Genomic DNA, 22,703 nt, shown 5'->3' with positions numbered 1-22,703 from the left:
CTCAACTGTAACTTAAATAGATGTGAATTAAGAAGCTTTTTTCTTTTAATTACATCGCTCTACTTCGAAATTGTAACAGTTCTTGTTTATTAATTATTAATTCGAATTAAAGTTCCAAGAAATACAATGTCAAGAAGGGAAAAATTTTTTTATCATAGATCTGAGAGGATGTATGCAGCTATTATACGAAAATTGAAAAATGTAGTACAAAATGAAAAGGGAATAATTTTCTTCTCGTGCAAAAATAATTTTTAATAATTAATTTCTTAAGAAAAAATTTCCTATTTTTAACTTGTTTAAACGTAATCTTTTTCTTGAAAAAATATAACTACTATATTAATTTTCCAAACTTCAGAATTAATTTTTATAAAACTAAAATCAAAGTATGGAAAAGCTTTACCTTAAGTTTTCGACTCATTTTTGCACAAGAAATCATCTTTTTTTCGTACTATATGTTTCTGCATTGAAAAAAATTTTATTAAGTTGATTAAATTTTTCAACTAAATTACTATTTAACATATTTGTTAATTGAACATATATTAGTATATATACGTTTTGTCAGATTTAATATATATATATATATTACATTTAATTTAAATATTTTTATATGTTCAATTAACAAAATATTTAGTTGAAAGATTTAGTCAAGTTAATAAATTTATTTTCAGTGCGCAGTGATAAAAACAACAATATTGGTTTTCTTAATATCAAACAAGTATAAGGAAATTTGGTGAGAATCGACGAAATACGTTGTCTCTTGCTATTGATTTTCCCATATTGCAATTTAACCCTACTTTATGATGCTCGTATTGACGCAGGATCACGAACTTTGAATCCGGCGGCAATCAGGAAGGAAAGGAGAGCGCGTGGCAAGCTTAATCCTCTTTGCTTGCGATTTCACGATGTTGTAGACACGAGAGAGAGAGAGAGAGAGAAAGAGCGTACTCGCGCGTGCGGGCGTCATCGCGCTAATTGGCTGTCAGTATCGCCAGAAAGGAATTTCAAAGCTCAAAGCTTTGGACGTATACAACCGCGGAATTCCACGCGAATAATCCACCACCGCCCGGTCCATTTTTATACATCCGTGAGAGAGAGAAAGAGGGACAGAACTGGATAAACTCTTGTGCAATAAGCGCCGTGGGGTTTACGTTATCGTCCGCGTATTTTATTTCGTCGATTTGAAAAAATGCCGATCAAGGGGATCGCGGAAAAAACGACATGGTATTTTACCGTTCTATTTTTCCGGCATTAAGATTTATCTGTTTGTGCAACTCGATGGTAGTTCGGTCTTTTTTGTCTTCATCGACGCGAGAAGCACTATTGCGATATAGTATTCCACATTTATGGCTGAACAAATGGCAATTCAATTTTAATGCAAAATTTGTGATTTATTTTTTTAAAAAATTTCAGCCACATAAATTTCTTTTTTCAAATATTGAAAATGTTTTTTTATATATCTTCAATATTTTTGAAAACAATTATTTTACACAATACGAACGGCAAGATAAATCTAAATAATAATATTTAATGTATAATATATTGCATTATTATTAATCATCATTTATACACACACACACACACACGAACATACGCTTTAATTACATGCAGTTTTCTCTCGAATTTTCTTAATTGTCACTGAAGGGAAGAATTGATATTGAAAGCAAAAATAAAATAACCGGTAACGTAACAGGAATATAAATTAAAATTCGTATTAAAATTCTTTTTCTCGTGTCTCAACGCAATTTTATTATTTTGATTTTATGTAAAAAATCGTGAACTGTCATATATGAAAAAAATAACAAGTGGGCGAATGTACTGAGAAAAGAGTGCAATCAATGAATATTTCGAATGAGTTCCTCGAATGAGTGCCGCATACCGACTTCACCGATCCGATGAATCGACTTTTACTGCTGAGCATTATACTTGACTTGGCAGTTTTCCAAAGAGTTGCGTGGCTGGTGCATTGCTTTCATACCATTTCTCCTTGTGCGATTGTTTTGTACAAAACATGACACGGAAAAATTCCCTTTGATATTTCAGCATTATTTTCTCTATTGTTCTATATTTTTCAAATTCACAAATAGATAAAAAGTATAATGTCTCAAATTCTTAGAAAGAAATGACTACGATATGGAATATCATTCACGGAAAAAAAGAATTAGCTACCATAGCTAAATTTTAGCTGTCTATATATTACAACCTGAAATTTAGTTATCGTGCCTAAATTTTAGCTATAGTAACTAATATTTTTTAGCCATAGTTTAACGGAGAATGTTATAGTTAAAAAATATTAGTTGTCATAGCTAAAATTTAAGCATGATAACTAAATTTTATGTGTAATATATGGACAGCTAAAATTTAGCTATGGTAGCTAATTTTTTTTCCCGTGAATGATATTCCATATCGTAGTCATTTCTTTCTAAAAATTATGCAAATAATAACGCTCACCATTTATTTTATGCGAATATATGAACAATTACATAGGTATATTATATTTCCCATCTTCTTTAAAAAAGAAAAGACAAATTTATATCAATCAAAATATTTTTATTATTGATATAGTAAAAGTACAATAATAATTATTTTCTAATAATACAGTTAGAGTAAAATTGTAATTCGAGAAAGTTATGTGCCCATAGCTCGTATAAAATATAATAATTACTGGTAATATAATAGGCCTACATAAACGAGCAAATTTATGTAGGCCTATTATATTACTAGTAATTGTTATAGTTAGAATAATTTTTGAATGATTTATAATATTTATTAATTATGAATATCATGAAGATTTTATTGAACAATATTTGTTTATTATCATATGTACATTTTCTTATTGCAATTACTTTGTTAGATTATCTTACACAATCGATGGATACAAATTTGGATATTATTTTGAATTTTTTACCGCTGAAAACATCACATCATAAAATATTAATTATTTACGCATCAATTTCTCTCAGCGTTAGTTTACCAGTTTTTTTTAATGCTTTCGAAATCGAATCAGTTTTACGGATTTAATCATTCGGATAAATAATATAATTGTTTTCGATATACACCCCGAGAGAAAATTAGAAAGCTCATTAACTCCTAAATTGAATTAAATTATAATTTAAATCTCACAAAATATCTCGTCGAATTATTGTTGTGTTTCATAATATGGTTATATTACATGTTGCATAGTTTAATACAGTATTCACGAATTAATTGATACGATATTTAATATAAATGCATTTATAGCAATGTTTAACCTATCGTTTTGTATATCTCATTTATTTATTTATTTATTTTTGTGAGATGTCGTTGATATCGAAAATTCTTCGACGATGATGTATCGGCTATCAATTAAGAATGAGATTGCAAAACGTGTTGATGACACGCGCCATTTCTTTATAACGTTAGACATCTTTTCTCCAAATATAATTAACTGTATCCCAAAATAGTAATTTCTTATTAATAATTGAACTTATCGATTGTCGGCTCCGTGTGCAGCTGGATGCTGTTCTAAATTAGAAAACCGATACGACCTGCATTTGATATTGCTGCACGATTTATTTTTATTTTCAATAAAAAGAACATTTTTTCTTTTTTTCTTTTTCCTTTTAAGTCCTTAACGATGTGAAAAGTTAATAATTTTATAAAAAATTGAAAGTACTAATGTAATTTATTTCTAGGGTTGGCTAATATAAAAGTAAACTATACACATGTAAATATTTAAAAATACATCTCAAACAGTTAAATTTTTTTAAGAGTTTACAATTACAATTAACAATTTTTTAAAAGACAGTGTTTATTTTTTATACAATTTTTATATACCTAATTAATTAATATACATATGATTGTGTTTGGTTATTATATTTTGAAATAATATGTATAATAAAATTAAATAATATTTTAATATAAAAAGAAAAAAAAGGAAGAGTAATTGTTAAAAGATAAAGTATATAATTGGATTCTGATATGATTCTCTTTACTATTACCTATTGAATGACTCGTGTAATTCATTGCATATTGAATAATACTGAATACATAGCCAATTAATAACCACATTATAGGAAACAATAATTCCATTAGCGTTGATGAATTTTACGAAAAGCCCCCATCTCTCTCATATAAGATATTTATTTTGTTAAAACTTGATATTACGTTAATTTTTATTTAAATATTTGTTTGCCGCATATGTGACCATTTGTGATACTTTGATAAACAATGATGCTTATTTAATTTAGAATTGATTGAAAAATAATAATATACAGAGAAAGTTGTTTCCATCGTTAATTCAATTTTAAATGAATGGCAGCGCATTGAATCTATTATTCAAAATAAATTACTTTTCCACTTGTCAAGAGAAAATAGATGTTTTCTCAAAAAGATTTAATAAAATTTCAAGATACGTAAACTTTATGCAATTAAAAGATTGTCGTTATAGATTAAAGGTTATAAATGTTAATACATAACAAACACTTCCAATTAACACTTTTTTAATTAACTGACAATAAGTTTGTCCTAAAATTTAAGTAAAAAATTTGGATTTTAATTTTAGTTTAAATCAGTTTTTTATAATTAAGTCATAATTAAGTAAAAATTCATTATAATTATTCTAAAAAATGATACAATGCAATGCATTTTAACTGCACTTATTTTAGTATTTATAATCGAGTTTACATAACCAATTAGCAAAGTTTTATCAATATGAAAAATTTATTTCAATATCGAGTCTATATATCTATTTGTTTAATTGTAAGACAAATAATTCAACTTCAAATCTCTTTTGAAAAGAAAATCTTGTTATTTTATATCGTATACGCTTATTTTTTTTTACATCTCGTACGATTGCATTTTGAAGAATAGCGAAATTGCTATTCTAACATCTATTTATCTCAAAAGCTTGAAAAGGATATTATAAAAGAGAAAGAAAAGAGGAATATTAAAGGCGTCTCTCTCTCTCTCTTTTCTGTGCCGTTCATATATATGTGTAGTTACGTCCGTTTGTTACGTGAGAATATAAAACTATTTTCATCGGAAAGAAAACGAAATCGAGGGAAACGAGCTCCGTTTTCCAGCTTAGAGAAGGCAGGAAGGAAAGCTTCGCCGGAACGCAACACGAAAGTTGCAAATGGTCAAAGTTACGCGGGGCGCAGAATCGGAGGTCTTTCCGTGTAAGTAATCGAGCTTGCAAGTTGTGCTTTGGAATAAAGCTCCAGTCTAACGATCGGACAGCGTGCGTGCTTGGAAAAGAAATTATTGTAAGTTTTGCACCTGCTCCTGGAAATTTTATAGCTATTCGGATTACGTTTGATTGACTCGTTATAAGTTTTTCTGCGCCTCCGCAGTTAACGTTTTATAGAAAAATTTATTCAATTATATAAGATCACTCGTGCGCGCAAATATAAAAGAGAGACATGTTAAAAAAATCTCTTTTAATAAAATCAAGAATTTTTATTAATTTTGGATAGGTGCAATTTTTCGACATTAAACCATTTAATAAAAAGAAAGCTCGAATTAGCTTGGCAATAATAACAATACTAATAATAATAGTAATAATGATAATAATACAACAGTAATATACCGCGGAAAATCTTTTATGTGGCGGAAGCAAGCAATTCTTTTTGTCATAATATCGTTCGAGCGGATGAAGCCCTCGAGGAATTTTGTGCTACCTCAATGTCAACCTCAAAAGTTATTACGCGGTGGATCCATTTGACCTAGATTCGTAAATCTCCGGAAAGTTGGCCGTACCATCAAAGACCAATCCATAGATCCGCGAACGAGATCGCCCGATGGATAAATCGATTCTGATAAATGCTGCGAAATTAAGTTGCTGGGCCGCGCTCGATATTTCCAGCGCTTTTGCCACATGATAACGCTAAGCGGATTACGAGCAAAACTTACATATCGCGAAAACGCGCAACGGATTAAAACTAATATGATTGCCAACAAAAAGTTGGTAAAAAATTGAATAAACTAGACTGTGGAATTGGAGCCACGTATAAAAATCGTCTCGCGGTATCTAAAAAAAAAAGTTGCAATAGAGAGAAATTATATTAAACGAGAAAAACTGAAATAAATGCTAACAACGAAAAAAATAGCAGATAATAGGCCGGTAGATTATATAATATTTCATAAATAGCACAAACGTTTTAAATGAAAAAAGAGCACAGAATATTTACTTAAGTTAATTATATATATTTTAAAATATATATACATTTTTATGCTGAGAGACTAACTAATTCAAAAATCAAATATCACGGCGACTCTCTATCAGACTATTGTTATACTTTTTTTCATTTAAATTTTGAAGTTTCGAATGTAAAAAGTATCCACAGACATAAACGCTAAAACTGCGACTGTGATTTACGCTGATTGCATGCGGTAAACATAGTTACACGTATGAGGCATAGAGGTAAATTGATTTGGGAGAACTTATAGACTTGTATTTCATAATAAAAGCCAACGTTACAATTGATTTGTGACGTAGGCTATTGCTGTGTATTGCATAGGGTATATTGCAGCGTTCACCGTAATAATCTCGCGTGTTTGCAGCCTTTGAAAGATTTATGAAAACTTGTTGACCCGTATGAAGTTATTCCTCCCGTCCCTAACTTTATTGTTAATAACTTTATTAAAGGTATGCAAATGAGAATTCAACTTGGACTTTAATGTGCAAATGAAAATCGATCGAAGTTAATCAAAAATTAAATTTCAAAAATTTAGGGGTTAATGTGCGAAATTAGTACCCCTGATTTTTTTAAATTAATTATTTTTAAATGCGTGTAAACAAAAATTCAAAAACAAGCATGTGCAATGAAATGACGTACCTATACAATTTTTTTTTTAATGTTGACGTAACTGTATACGAGTTAATTTTGTTCCACGTTGAGAGAATATTGAATGGAGGACATAGCTATTTTTGTAAAAGACAATGGATATAATAATAAAAAAATTATTCTATCTTGTAAAAGTGTGAAAGCTGCATCCTCCTTTTTCTGCAAAATTTTTATGAAACATTTTTATTTACATTTCTTTTATTAAAGATTGGGACCAAATAACTTTTTTCTATGCTATAGACATATGTTTATAGTAGATGTATTTCATCATTTATCATGCTAAAACTCTTCGCATTTTTTATTTTACAGAAATTTGATTAAAGCAACGTCATCGTGTCTCGCCTTGTGTTTACTTTTATGTCAAGATTTTTCGCTGATCGCGCAAAGACATTTTCTCTCTCGTTCTCTCTCTCATACATACACACACACACACACACACACACATACACACATAGAATTATCGGAGAATTTTGCGCGCGCTATATACTGCTCGGTATTCCGGATACACGATACATCAGGCACATTCGCAGGGAATTTGTGGGCGACGTGTCGAGTACGTTCCTGAATATATACGTTGCTAGGAATACCGTCGGCGGTATTCCTGCGAGAAGCGTCGCGACGTCTCTCAACAAGGATGACATTTCTTCCTTCTTTCTCTTTCTCCCGTTCTTTTAACTCGCAGTTACACCCGGTTTTACAACGATTTCGTAATATATCCGCAGCGCATCTCCAATATTGAGAAATACGATTCTCAATCTTATTTCTGTATAATAATAAAATACATAAATGATCTTGATCAGATTAATATGACAGATTTATTCTAAAATACTCGATTCTTTCGTTTTTACAAATTATTTTTTCTTCAAATAAAATTTCTATAATTAAATATTAAATATTTTCTATTTATAGTTATATTTAAAATTGAATTTTTGCAATAAAGCATATAATATGATATTTTAAGCAAAAAGTCACATTTTATTTCTGAATGTTTTTTTTTTAATCTTTATATTTTGTTTATTTGCAGCTTCAATCAACGACGCACAGTGGCCCATTCGTGAGCTCCAAAGGACCACATCAAGAATATCTTTTAAAGGTAACAATAGCACAAAATTGAAGAATAGATGGCTTTTCTAAGTAAGGTAAAATAAAATAAAAATTTTTTTTTTTTTTCGCGAACATTAGATACATGAGTCCTTCAATATTTTTACAGACATATGTTGCAAAATAATATTTTTAGCAATACATTTTTCAAAGATGTAAATGTGCGGTTATAAAGGGCCATTAAAGAGCCATAAAACTTTTATCTGAATCGCTTTTTCATATATCTTACGGTTTCAAAGATATTCACTGGAAAAGAAGTATACCAAGTTATCTTCGACGGCTCATTTCAACCCCTAAGCGTACGCGAAAGTAAAATTATTAAAAAAATACGTGTTTCATTTTGAGCTATCTTATAACATATTCAAAGGCCATTAAAATCAGAGAGAGACACTTCCATTTCTTGTTAATAAACGTCCTCGAAAATATTCTTGTAAAATGTAATATTCGAAGAAATTGCGAAATTTTAGAAATATGTTTCCATCACACACAATAATACTACATTTTTTATTTAACACACGTTTTATCGTTGATGTAAAATTATCGGATAGGATGTTGATGTATCGATCGATATTAAGACATCGGTTTTTAAGGAACGTGAATCTAACGAGAGGTTATTATGGTCTTTTTTAATATTCTGCATTTTTTTCGTTAATAGAAGTTTTGTGCTTTTTTCTTCTTAGGTAATATTTGACATGAATATCTCTTACATATTTATATCTCTCAATCTTTCCTCTATTTTTAGTCATAATTTAATACATGATCGATGAGTTTATTTATTAATATTAATGAATTACAACTCAGTTTGTAATTGTTTCTTTATTTTATTGTAGATCTAAATATAGAGCGTAATATTCTCTTCAATCTCAAGTTAATAATACTTAATGTATCTTGACATAATAAAAAAAAACAATGAAACGTATAGATAACATTTTTACAAAAATCAAAATTTCATATTCCGATTTTATAAATTTAATTTAATGAGAGAAAGGAATGAAAAGGAAATAGAATAGAAGATGATGTATGTGTGAGGATGGAAAGCTGGAAGATATATGTATATACAGACATTTCGATGAACATTTGATTAATTAATTACTCAAGACACAAATATTGATTATTTGCTGTCTACAAATAGGAAATATCTGTGTACACAAATACGATTTGTAATTAGATGGATGAGGAAATGCGTTTTCAACCAGAAAAAGTAATCTGTATAATTAATAATAATATATATTGAAGGATTCAATGTAATGTAAATATGGGAAAACGCGGTGTCACTCTTTATTTATACATATAGATATCTCATTAATGCATCTCTCGCACTACGCTATCATCATTTATTTTCTCATCTCCATTTTCCGATGATTTTCCAATTCCTTTTAATCGAGCGTATTTCTCGTCTCTCTCTCTCCTTCGCAGGGTCTCGAGGTAACACTGAGCGACAGCAAGAAGAAGTACAGTGACAAGGTGAGTGCACTCCTGGCAGCCTGGGAGTATGTCACCAATTATATTCCTGCGGCACCGCCCGAGGCCATCCAGTCAGTCATAGAATGGGCTCACAGGTGAGTACAAGTCATTCATCGACTGTTGCATCCGCGATTATGCAGCCGGCTCTCAATTAATGGCCAAACTCGCCAAGACTTCCGACGAGGGGGTTTTAACGATGACACTTGAAATTAATTTTCAGAATATATTGTCAGAATTAATTATATTCATTAATATTATTATCAGAATATATAATTATATTATCAAAATCGCGTCCCTTATCGAGTTACATCGTTGATATCGTTGAAAAGAGCTATCATGTGAGAGATCTACATTAATTAAGAAAAATATGATAGATTAAACTTATTTATATCATTTTTACTCCAAATAATTTCTTTTTCTTTTCTTCCTTTTTTAAGAATTATGTTGACTAAATATTCTGAATGTGTAGAAGAACAATTCTGTCAGCTTTTATAACATTATTCTTATTTTTATGGTTTATATTTATTATTTGTTTTATTTCTCATTTTTCAAGATTGCTGATTGAATTTTATTTTATTTAATTATTTTTATTATTATCAAATTATATATCAATATTATAAAGTATCCGCATATACTTATGATTTACTTGACGCGTAATACGATTTTTTCCTTACTTGGAGCTTTTTTCAACATAAAGATAACACGAAACGAGTTTCGATGTAACAGCGTCATTCTACGGCAGATGAACGTGACGAGAGAGAGAAAAAGCGCGAGAAGGGAAGGGTGATAGAGAGAGACCGACTGCACTGAGAGTAATGAATCTGCACGTATGTAGCGCCGTCATACAAACGATCCTGGAATTTTGAATAGCAATGCGACGCAAATTCACGTTAACGTGACAGGTATACAGCCGAGACGCCTTACAGATACAGGGTGGTCCGAAAAGGATGATTTGTGAAATTTTCGGTTGCTTCTCTCTTAGCGAAGTTGTAATTAATTACCTATTCGGTATTGATTTTAGCGGATTAGTTAAATTATCCTATAGACATGAATAAATAACGAAACGTTGTTTCTCGATTAGTCTAATGGACGTCCTATTCCGACCTTTTCGTTCATTACTTTATCATTATTAATACAAAGATATATACGAGATTATAAAGAGATTGTCATTTCTATAATATCTAATTTGAAAAGGATAAAAATTTAAAAATAAATTAATACAATTGTCGCTCGTATATTGAAAACAAAGTGATAAATATAAGGCCAACTTATCGAGCTGAATATTCGAGATGTTCAGTCAACTACCATTTATTACATGTATAAATTATAAAACTACAGTCATTATATTAAAACTAACGCAAATTACAATCATTCTATAAACGTTTCGACCGCACGCGGTCTTCTTCAGTATAATTATTGAAATATAAATTCTTACAATTCACATAATATCGAAATTTAATTATAGTTATTCAGAATCAAGAGTTTTGAGTAATTAACGCGTGTTTCAATCCGTCCTGTCCAACAATGTTCGCCTCGATATGATCCCTGATTTTGTTCAGATCTCGGATAGTTTCATCGTTAATATGCGAGAAATTAACCCGTTCCGTAGGCGCTATCATCGTTCTTCTTGATAATTTGCTACTTATTAACAGTTATTAAGGATGACACATAACAAACCAACAATACAGAAAGACAGCTCATTTTAAACTCCCCAGTTTAAAATGAGCTGTCTTTCTGTATTGTTGGTTTGTTATGTGTCATCCTTAATAACTGTTAATAAGTAGCAAATTATCAAGAAGAACGATGATAGCGCCTACGGAACGGGTTAATTTCTCGCATATTAACGATGAAACTATCCGAGATCTGAACAAAATCAGGGATCATATCGAGGCGAACATTGTTGGACAGGACGGATTGAAACACGCGTTAATTACTCAAAAACTCTTGATTCTGAATAACTATAATTAAATTTCGATATTATGTGAATTGTAAGAATTTATATTTCAATAATTATACTGAAGAAGACCGCGTGCGGTCGAAACGTTTATAGAATGATTGTAATTTGCGTTAGTTTTAATATAATGACTGTAGTTTTATAATTTATACATGTAATAAATGGTAGTTGACTGAACATCTCGAATATTCAGCTCGATAAGTTGGCCTTATATTTATCACTTTGATAAAAATTTAATTTAGATGTATAATAAGTTATAAGTTAATTATTTTCTCTTTTGTTTCTCCTTAATGCTTGTATAAATCTATTGTAGCTACATAATACAATTATTAGATTATCAGGGTGTCTAGTCTTGAAATGTTCTGGAATTTTATTTGTTCTTTAAAATCCCAGAGATGTACTTAAATTTTGAGTCCAAATATGTGTTACACATAAGTTATTTACAGATTTTAAACGTTCAAATATAAGAGAATATTGTAGCTAATATTTGTAATGCATATACAATATATATATATATATATAAATTTTCATTAACATGCAATTATACCGACTTGATAAAAAAAAATAAAGTTTTCAGTTTCTTGTACATCTTTATTATATTACTGAAAAATCGTGCAAATTTCCTTGAAATGTCCTTAAATTTCATTTTCAAACTTTACTAGACACCCTGGTAATACAATTATTAGATTATTAGTGGATAAATTAAAAATTACGACAACTGTTTGTTTAAAATTAAGACACTTTGAATATATGAACGGTCTGATTTTGGTCAATTCACGAGTATACAAAAATTCCTTTAAAATTTAATTTAGATATAATAAATTATAAGTTAATTATTGTCTCTTTTGTTTCTCGTTAAAAAGCTCGTATAAATCTAGCCACATGATACAATTATTAGATTATTAGTGATGAATTAAAAATGACGAAAAATGTTTGTTTAAAATTAAGAGACTTTGAATGTGTAAATGGTCTGATTTTATTCAATTTGCGAATGTAGAAATTCCTTTTTCGCCTTTTACTTTAATATTCTCGCTCAGGCGCGAGTGTCACAAATACAGGGGCAAACAAAAACAAGTTGCGCGCAAACACGTTGTTCTTTCTACGCGCGGTTTGCGGCTCACTCACGTTGTTGCTCTCCGTTGTGCAGACATACGTTGACACTGGTATTGCGCGGGGAGTGGCCCAAGTTAGCACCCGTCGCCAAAACGCACCTCTGCGTAACGCTGCAGAGGTGTGCAACTCAGCTGGTGCAACATCCCGCTGCGCCCAGGTGTACCGCTCTGCTGACTCTGGTGAACAATCCATGGGCGCATTCCAGCCTCGACAGCATACTTAACGGCCAACCGAATTCCGAAGATGAAGAGGGTAAGAAGAGACAAAGTATATTAGTATCGCATAAGTTGGCCAAAATAGGGCTTTTTTCCTTCTTCAAAGGATGACTCCAGAGTCGTTTATTATATGAATGCATTAGCTTCAAATTTTCTCTTAGAATTTATCCTGAAATTCATGGTAGGGCAATATGGTATTGGAAGGATTTTATAAGAGTTCCTCTAATTAATATTTATCATAATAAAACATATTAATATCAATCACAATTTTAAATATAGAATATATAATAAAATTTCAATAATTTTAAAATATATTAAAAACTTATACAAGTAATAAAATAAATAAATGTATAATAATTATATAACGAAAAATTATTTTTGTGTGTGTAATTTGAAAATTGACATTTACCTTAAAAAAAATGTAAAAATTAGTTTTGTATATTCAGTCACGTTTGATATAAGTTTGAAAAAAAAAAGAAAAAAGAATTTGATCGTGTTTTATTATTAAAAGTATACAAGTCAAAAATAGATATACTATTAGCGTCCTTATATAGACTTTCCTTGGGAAGAAATTGAAATATCTCGAGATTTACAAAATGTAGTTAGTTTAGTTTACTTTTTTTGCTGAGAAAAATAAAAGTTCTATTTGTCTAGTTTTTTTCTATTTCCTTTTTGAAAATAAATGGACAGAACAGAAGATATTTTAAAAAATGACAGAAAATAATCGAACAAATCAGTCAATATATGTATAATTTAAGAAAATAAAATTTTAATTTTATACATAAAATTTATTTTTTGAATTTTCTTAAAAAGATGAAATGAGAACATTGTTTGGCCAACTCTATATTTTAAGACAATATAATTTTATTTTAACTTTGAACAAAGTATGGATATTTCGGTAATTTTACATTTTGTGTCATATCTTTAGAAAAATAAATTATTAAACACATATTTTTAATGTGTGTTTCTTTAATTGTTTAATGAAGAAGTTTTTTTATTTTGTTTTAAATATCTAGTTAACGTTTAAATATCTAGTTTGAAGATATCAAATGTACTTAATATGATTATAACTGATAAATTTTAATTATCCATAAGTTGTGTATTTGTATTCATGTTGAGTAAAAGATGAATCATAGAATAACATGTGGCATGACACATATATACAGCAGTCACACAATTGCTTGTCTTTAATACATTAAATCTCCAATTGTTCTTGGCCAATAAAAGATTATATTTGTTCAGTCACGGTTTTATAAACTAATCTCGTCGAACATTTATGTTGCAAATTCAGTGAGAAAATTAGTAAAGATTTCGATTTATTTTATTTATTTATTTTTTTTTATTTTATTTTTATTTACTTTATAGTAGAAAAATTTATGTTTTCTTATTAAAAACGATTCTTGTTACAATTTTTTTGTTAAATATTTAACATATTTATGTGTTAATTTAACATGTGTTAATTGAACGTGTAAACGTTAAATTATTAACACAACTGAAAAAAGATGTAAAAATAAAACAATGTGTATCTATTTTTCATTTTACGTAATAAATATGTTCTGCTTTATTAATAACAAGCTTTATCTGTTAAAATTTGCAGAAAAAAATGTTGATTTTCTATTTTATAATATAAAATAATTTTCTATTTTCTAATATATAAGTGGGAATGATAAAATCTAAAATTAACATATTTTTAGTTAATTTTTACAGTTAAAATTACGTTAATTTTACACAAAATTTATTTCAAATTATTTGAAGTTTTGCATTTATTTTGTGTTAAAGTATTAACACCATATTTGTATCTCCATTTAACAGTATCCATATTATATTAAATTAACATAAAAATTTCTATGGATCATTTGGGATATGTGATATCTGTTAAATTAAACACAAATTTTTCAACTGTGAATTCAGATCGAATTTCTCGTGGCATTTAAATAAAAATACTTGAGCGATTTCGAGTGAGTTTAATCAAGACAGATTTGGCCATCTGTAGTTTTTTTATTTTTTGAAAAATTAATACATCATCGAATCTGGTGGAGTGACATGTGTGCTTTGGTTTTAGAATTCTGTTGTTCGGAGAAAGGCGAGCTGCTGACGATGAGACTGAAAATACTCTGCGAGGACCGCTGCGAGGACATAGCGGTGAACCTCGCCGCTGCGTGCGTTCGCTCCCTCAGACGAAGCGATCGACTACGATCGCTCTCGGAGTCTCATCACGTCCACTACATGATCGACGTGTACATTGTCCTCTTGTACAAATTGAAACGCACGCAAGATATTTTCGCTCAAGTAGGTATCGATGGAAGGATATCCTCGAGTATATTTTACCGAAAGTCTCGTTCGATCGTTCCCTTAAAATTCCCTTAAAATGCAAATCTTCGGGAATCTCTCTATGTATAGATTTCCGAATTTCAAATTCTATTCTTAAATCAATTTGATTCATTTGAAGAAACAACAAATCTAGCATTTATACCAAATTACTCTATGATGAGTCACATTGATTTAATTTGCTAAAAGTTGTTAACATACAAAGCTATAATATAAGTATACATCAAAACTCTCAAAAAACATTTTCTTAAACCAATTTGAGTTTGTTAGAATTATTACGTAGTGCATTCGGAAGATTGATACGTTCCTTTACAATCGAAGAAAGTGTCTTGCATGAATTCTGCCGTCCTAGAATTTATAACTGTGCGCTTTGTTACAGTTAAAATTAATGGACCTCAACGACGGGCTTGAATTGGTCCAGAGGCTTAGCGGTGAGAAGCCAACCAAGTATGGAACGGCGCGTGTTTGGAGAAATTCGATAAAGGCCGCGGAGTTGGTCGCGCAGTATCTCGTTACTGCCGGGATGGTTCGACCAATATCAGAAACCGGTGCAAACATTTTAGAGCAGATCTTAAACTCTTGGGCGCTACTGCATGCAAAATTGAAGGACGTCGCACCGACTCTGCCCGGCATGATTAGGAAATTAATTGAACCCGCGGAAAGTGCTCAACATATTTATATCTTCTGTGCAGTACTTGCAAAACATGTAAGTAAACGTTTAATTTAAAATTTTAACATTTTAAAAAATATTTGAGAGACTCCAATATCTTGTTTATTTTACTGGAGGTATTCCTCCAGTGTATAATTTTATTCTCTCAATAAGTAATGAATATACTTTCATATAAGTTAAACAAAGTTAAAAATGAATAAAATAGAAATTTAATTTTCTTTTAATATACGTATGGAGAAATAAAATCTGGAGAAAAATAATCTTTGTTTAATTGCAGTTTGGCGAGAGTATAAAACCTTTGGTGATCGAATTGTATATTAGAGCGCTGACGGCGGACATGAACGAGCTCGAGAGCCAGAAGGCAAAGTCAGACAAGGATAAAGAGCGCGAGACCGCCAAGCGTCTTAGTACGCAATTCCTCAAATTGGCGGACGTAGTAGACGGTAATATCGGCATTGCGAAGGAATGCGTCTTGACGGTATTCTCCTTACATCCTACCAGAGCTTGCTACGACAGAATAAAGGAATTGGCAGTGGCGTGTGGAAAGGCCAAGGAAGACGGTGTTTCGCAAGAGGTGGAAACCATTAAGAGAGAAGACCCCGACAAAATCGAAGAAAAGGATCCAAAAAAGAATGATCTCCCTATACCGACTATTAAGCTCAAAACTGAGATAACGGAGAATAACAGCGTTGCGGAAACATTCTCGGCACAGTCGTCAAGTTCGATAGTTTCGGAAACGCATCCGCCGTATCAAAATTCGACCGTCACGAAGAGCGTAGACTTTCAGAATGAACAAGTGACGAAGACTTTCGAGCAAACCAATCAGTTACTAAAAAGTCTGTTAACAGCGAAGCCCAACAAAACCGATACGACAATACCCCCAGCGCCAACAAGTAACAAGTGTCCTCCGTTGCATCTAAAACAGGAATCTCCCGACGAATCGGCCAGCGAACTGAACTTCAATTATGGCAAATTTACTGAGAGCAACAAAATGAGCGACGACAAACCGCAAGTGAACGAAGCTAGCACGATGCCGAGCAACGTGGAGAGACCACCAGATACCCTGCTTGTGATTAAGAGCGAGCCGGTGAATTATGACGAGAAATCTGTGCCCAGTCAAGTTCTCGATGGCGAGAAATTGGGTCTTTCGCCGCAGCTATGCGACGATTTGGCCGTAGTACTGAACAGTCCGCGTTTCAACTTGCTCAGCTGGGTGCTAGATTGGAAAGAGTTGAAGAACTCGTGCGAGCAGTATCTGGAAAACGCCGAGGAAATGCGCAATACGAATAAGGAGCTGAAATTCTTAAATATCGATTACTCGCAGTTCAAGGATTGGCCATCGGAAGACGACACCAAAGACATCTTTTTCGGTATCGAGAAGGGCTACGAGCAGTGGGCCGACCTGCCATCTGACAGTTCCGAACAGTTCGGCAGCTTTCAGCCGGCGGCCGGCTACAAGCGCTCGGCGGCACGCCGTAGTTTGGACGACACCACGACGGACTCCGACAGCGGTAGTGTATTGCGCGTACGACGTACCGCGCGAACGCGTAAGATTCATCGGCTAGAATCGTCCGAGAGCGATTACGACAGCGGCGAGCCTAAACCAAAGCGCTTTCGAGATAGAATCAGCTCGGTATCGGATGACAGCGACAGCAATACGCAAGACAGTCAGACCGATAGTTTAGGTAGCGACGGTTGTCGGCTGGAAACTAAGAAAAAATCCAATAAATCCAGCGGCAAGGAATCCAACAACAAACGACCGAAGACATCGAAGCTCACCGTTGACTCCATCTCGTGTCCTTACATGTTAATGGATGAGGAGACACAACATACAAACGCGCACGAGGACGCCAGCGGATCCTCCGATGTCAGCAGCAACGACATCATCACTCTCTTCTCCGCGGATATGGACGAGAACAAAGAGACGATCAAGGGCTCGGCGTATACCGCTGCGGCGCAATTGATTATCACGACAGAGAGGCGAAGCGATCCGGCGGTGCTCAAAACTCTCAGGATGTACAGACCGCAAAATTCGAAGAAGATCTCGCAGATCCTGCAGAAGAACATGCTAAACAAGGACACCAGCAACGGCAACCGGGTGGACTGCGCCGAGCAACAGGCAACGAACAACATCGTGAAATTTGCACCGATGCTGAGCACGCTAAATCTGAATCCGAAGATCGTGCTGACGCGCGCAGACGAGGCCGACCGCAATCTGATGAACCGCAAGAAACAGCAACAGCGGCTGAGCACCGGTGACATTACCAACGAATTGATTAATATAAAGACGACGATGCCGTTTTCGCCAAACAATAAGAACGTGATGACGTATCAGAAGAAGCAAACATCCCGCGCCTCGAGTGGTAAGAAGAACACCGCCACTAGTAAGAAAACCGACCTAGTAGAATGTTCCGTGGTAGTCGAAGGCCATCGCGATCATCATCGTCTCGGTGGTAAGCCCAACTTGAGTAAGATGAAATATGATATTCTCGAGAAAGCCGTTAGGGATTCCGATATATTGGCTAAAAATGTACCGGGTATGAATTCCTTGGACATGATGGTGCCGCCGCGGCAACGCTCCACGGTGAACGTTGTGCAGCTTTCCAGGAGTGGTATTCCGCAGAGCCCGAGTTCGACGGGCGCGGCGGCGGCGGCGACTATTAACGTCAGCGGCAACACGCCTCCACGGCCCACGCGCACACCAAGCGTGGCCAGTAACCAAAGCAGCAGCGGTGGCAACAATAGCATACAACTACCGGGCACGCCGTCTTCAACGGGCGGCCACGACAGTGGCGTCGGGATGAGTCCGGCCGGTCAGACACCACCGCTGAGATCTTCGAACCTCGGAACGCCACCGGACGCGGTTGGCGAGGAAGCCAATCAACTGCCGGATGCCGCGTCACCGACGACCATCAGTCCGACGATCCCGGCGACGACGATGACCGCTAACAATCCCTCGACGATACATCAGCTTGACGCCGCCGTCATCGAATCGTCCGGTACAGTGCGAACGATGGCACAGATACGTCGCGCGAGCAACCAGCACAACAATCAGTCGCCAAAAAAATCACCCTCCTCTCCATGCTCCACGGGAACGATTGCCATCTTAACTACGACGACGACAACGACCACGACAACGTCTCCAGGAGGATTAGCCGCGACACCTATCACATCCGAGTCATTGAAGGCAGTCCTCATAAACAAACCGGACGGCAGTTACCATATTACACCGATCAATCCTAATCAGAGGAATCTTATAAGCTTGCAGAATTTGGACGACGGAATTGGTTTTGCGCGACATACATCGCAGCAGCAGCAACAACAACAACAACGTGGTACAGATGCGTCAGGTAGCGTGTCGTCTAATAGAACCGCCTACGATCGACTTGCCGCTTCCTCCGCGAAGAGCGCATCGCAGTCAGGTCAAAATGCCGGTCTGCCGAAGTTTAATCAAGCCTTCCGCAAAACTCTCTATACCTTGTCAACGGATGCGTCTGCAAGTGGCGTCGCCGCGACTGATCCGCCTCTGGGTAATGTCCAGCAAGCGACAGCAGGAGCAGCAGCGTCTGCGCAAAAGACGACGACGAATCTATCAAAAGCGGTGCAAACATCCGTGCCGAACAATCAGCAGCAATCGCAACATCAACAACAACAACAGCAGTCAAACGCTGGCAACATCAACGTGCAATCGATCATTCCCAATCTCCAATTGCCGGCCAACAGGCAGATAGTTAGTATTGTGCCAAGCTCCGGTAACGGCCCGGCAAACGCCGCCATCGGCTCGAACCAGGCCGCCAACCAGACACTCACGCAGCTCGTGAACGCAAACACGCCTAGCACTAGTGTCATATACACGCACAAGGTGATAACCGGCAATAATCCGAATCAGCTCAACATCATACCGACCATATCGCATACCAACTCTGTACCGGGTGGCAGAACTCCAGTGGTTAAACTTAACATCATTCGCCCGGTTAGGCAGCAAATGGCGGGAACTATTCAGGCTGTTTTGACGCCGAGACTGCAGCAGCAGCAACAACAACAACAACAACAACAGGCCGTGAGAGCGGACAGTCTGATGGCTTCTTCGATCGATAACCAAGTGAGCTCGACGACTTTGGAACAGCTACGGGAGTTCGAAAGTGTGCTGGAACAAGTGAAGGAGAGGAGTACTCAGCCGCAGGCTCACCATTCGATCTCCAGCAGCTCGACCACGACAACCGTGCAGACGCAGACTACTACGCAGCAGACCCAGGCAAATAAACAGCAGCAACAGATCTCCGTTAGCGCCCTGGCGCAGCAGTTGATGATGCCTACGCAACCTAGCGCCAACAGCGAGTCATTCGCCAGCAATAATAGTAATACCGTGACATTTCAGCAGGATTCCGTGTTCTCGCAGAAGGTTTCCGTGGCCTATGTGAATCCGAGCAGCGGCAACCAAGCTGTCACCGCTAAAGTGGCGGCCAACTCTGCACCGACGCCGGTAGTCGTGGTCACTAGTTACTGTCAACCGGCAGCATCACCGGCATTGAGCGTCACGTCGCAGAGCTCGTCGAGTCCCTGCGTAACCCCGGCTCCCACGCCATCATCTGGCAAAACTCCACCGACGCCGCCATCTACGGCCGCCACTAAAACCGGGGTGAAGAAATCAACGCCAAAAGCAGTCAAGACCAGCGCCACTAACACGTCCAAGGCGTCGCCGATACCAAAACCGCAACAGAAGCCGCAGGAAGACGAGCAGACCGCTCAGCGGATCTACGCGATCTTGGACGAGTATGCGGAGCAATTGAGAAATTCGCCGGATCTGAACAACAAACCGGCGCCCCGAAGAAGATCCAATCCGCCGACGAATCCGAATCAGTCGTCGAAGAGGAAGAAGTCGAGCTCGAGCAAGAAACCGGCGGGACAGCAAACTTCCGAACTAAGTCCCAGCACGGACGATCTCGGCAGGACTATGGGCAGCGAGGACTCGTCCAGCGGCATCGTACACGTGCAGGACAGCCCGGCTGGATTCTCCGCGCCGGACGAACCGTCGGTGAGCGTCAACAGCCACGTCTCTGCGGACGCAAGCGCGGAGGTGCGCAGTTTAACGAGCGATTCGAACGACGGCGTTGAATTGAACGTGAAGCGGCGTAATCTCATCTTCACCCAGGAGCCGGGTTCGGGCCAGCCGCGCACGGTGATCGTACAGGAAGCGTTGCAACCGAGTTCGGTGAGCGTCAGCGAGGCTCTCGCCTCCGTTACAGGCAAGATGGGAGGTACTTCGGTGCTGATGCCGACCAGCATCGTGCTACCGTTGGTCAAGGGAAGCACTCAGCAGTTTCATATAGTGAGCGGATCTAAGTTACTCACGATGCCAACGACTATGCGTACCAGCGGCAACGCCAACGCTCTAGTGCTGCAATCCTTCCTCAATCAGAGTACCAAGCTGATTACGCCGCACGTGAAGCAGATGAAGATGCAGCCCACCTTGCAGACCCTGTCGAATAACAATCAGACGCTGACCGGTGCGCAGAACGTTCAGACCGCGTCTGTGGTGATACCTCAGAGCGGAAGCGCGCAATTTGCCGGAGAGACCGCCATGGCGACGGTGACGACGCCGGACGTGAAACCCAACGTCATCAGCGACCTGACGATGAAGAATGAAACTGTTGGCAGCGGAATCGCGGTCGAATCACCGGCGCCGAACGCCGCCATCGTAGTTAACAAGAGCAATAATCCCACTATCAGCCTGATTGGGGCCCGGAACATCAACGAGATATCGGACAGTCAGCAGATTTGCAGCGTCATCGCCAGCAACCCGATGCTCCAGGGCACGACAAGGCTCTTCAACTCGGGAATACATAAACTGTCGACGCCCGCGACCTTGAAAGCGGATAACGTGGTCTGCATCGCGCCGGCAGCTGCTGCCGCGGTCTCTCATTCATCATCGGAGAAGAAATCGTCGCAGGACGGGCGGGAGATTCATGTCGAGAAACCGGTGTCCATACAATCAGGTGCCACCATCGCGCTCACCTTCACCTCGCAGACCGACGTGAACGCTATGCTGAACGACAGTAGTCAGCAACAGCAGAAAGACACGAAAGAGATGTCTACCGAGATAACATCCGGCACCAAGATCATTTCCCCGAAGAAGAGAAAATTCAACGACATTATTGGGATTCAGGAGAACATATCGCCGAGAACTTTGATTCCTGCAAACATTGCCACGTCATTGCAGAATAATACAAAAATTGGTAAGGATTCGCCCGCAATATTGTCTTGTATTTTTTTTAATATTATAATTCAAGAATTAAATTTATGGCTGGATATAAAAATAATTCTCAATTTATTTCATTTATATTTTATAAGACAATTAATTATTGAAAATTTTATATTAAATGGAATATTTTTTATGTTATATTAAAAAGTAAAACGGCGTACCATACTATATAATGTCATAATTCTTCATTGCTCAAACTAAAAAGAGAATTAAAATCTGAATTAAAATTTTATTTTCACAAAACTTTCTAAGATTGTAAAGATTATCTATATACGTTATATATTTTACTTATATTAAAATAATGTGTGTACATATATAAATGCATTAATTTTTTTCATAAACTATTCTTGTTATAGAGTCTTCTATTACTTCCACGAACAAGCAATCGAGCGTCATCGACAGCACGACGCAATTCTTGGTGACCGGTGGACCGAGCAGTTCGGACAGTCAAGAGTCGTCTATGCAACAGTCCACCGAAACAATCGACGGATCCTGCAAGGTCGGGAACGGACTGTTATACGAAAACGCACGCTTACAGGAAGCCTGGGAATCGGAAGGAAAGATTTCACCCGACACGCCATGGAGATACGTTCCTGCGTCAATGAATACACTGAGCAATGATTCCTTGAAAGCGTATTCTAGGTAATAATTTTAATCATATCCAAAAAAATGTATCGCAAAGAATTGATTTCAATATAAATATTTTTTATTTTATTTTGAATATATTATTTTTATATAATTTGTTATTTAATTAATTTTTATATAATTTTAT

The 22,703-nt window shown here is 35.9% G+C and overlaps 1 protein-coding gene across 1 annotated transcript in view; it reads left to right on the top strand.

Moving 5' to 3' along the window:
- The window catches only part of LOC114945203 (uncharacterized), a 71,149-nt gene that overhangs the window by 40,024 nt on the left and 8,422 nt on the right, over window positions 1–22,703 (top strand). Inside the window, exons 3-9 of the mRNA XM_029321310.2 lie at window positions 7,849–7,917; window positions 9,342–9,484; window positions 12,491–12,708; window positions 14,734–14,960; window positions 15,379–15,705; window positions 15,947–21,905; window positions 22,288–22,573. Of these exons, the coding sequence (XP_029177143.2) occupies window positions 7,849–7,917; window positions 9,342–9,484; window positions 12,491–12,708; window positions 14,734–14,960; window positions 15,379–15,705; window positions 15,947–21,905; window positions 22,288–22,573 (7,229 nt within the window). The remainder of the gene's footprint in view (window positions 1–7,848; window positions 7,918–9,341; window positions 9,485–12,490; window positions 12,709–14,733; window positions 14,961–15,378; window positions 15,706–15,946; window positions 21,906–22,287; window positions 22,574–22,703) is intronic.

The sequence above is a fragment of the Nylanderia fulva genome, unplaced genomic scaffold (assembly GCF_048542155.1).
Source record: "Nylanderia fulva isolate GAGA-0341 unplaced genomic scaffold, ASM4854215v1 Scaffold2, whole genome shotgun sequence".
In the NCBI taxonomy this organism is placed as follows: Eukaryota; Metazoa; Arthropoda; class Insecta; order Hymenoptera; family Formicidae; genus Nylanderia; species Nylanderia fulva.
This window is presented reverse-complemented; position numbering and strand designations above follow the sequence as displayed.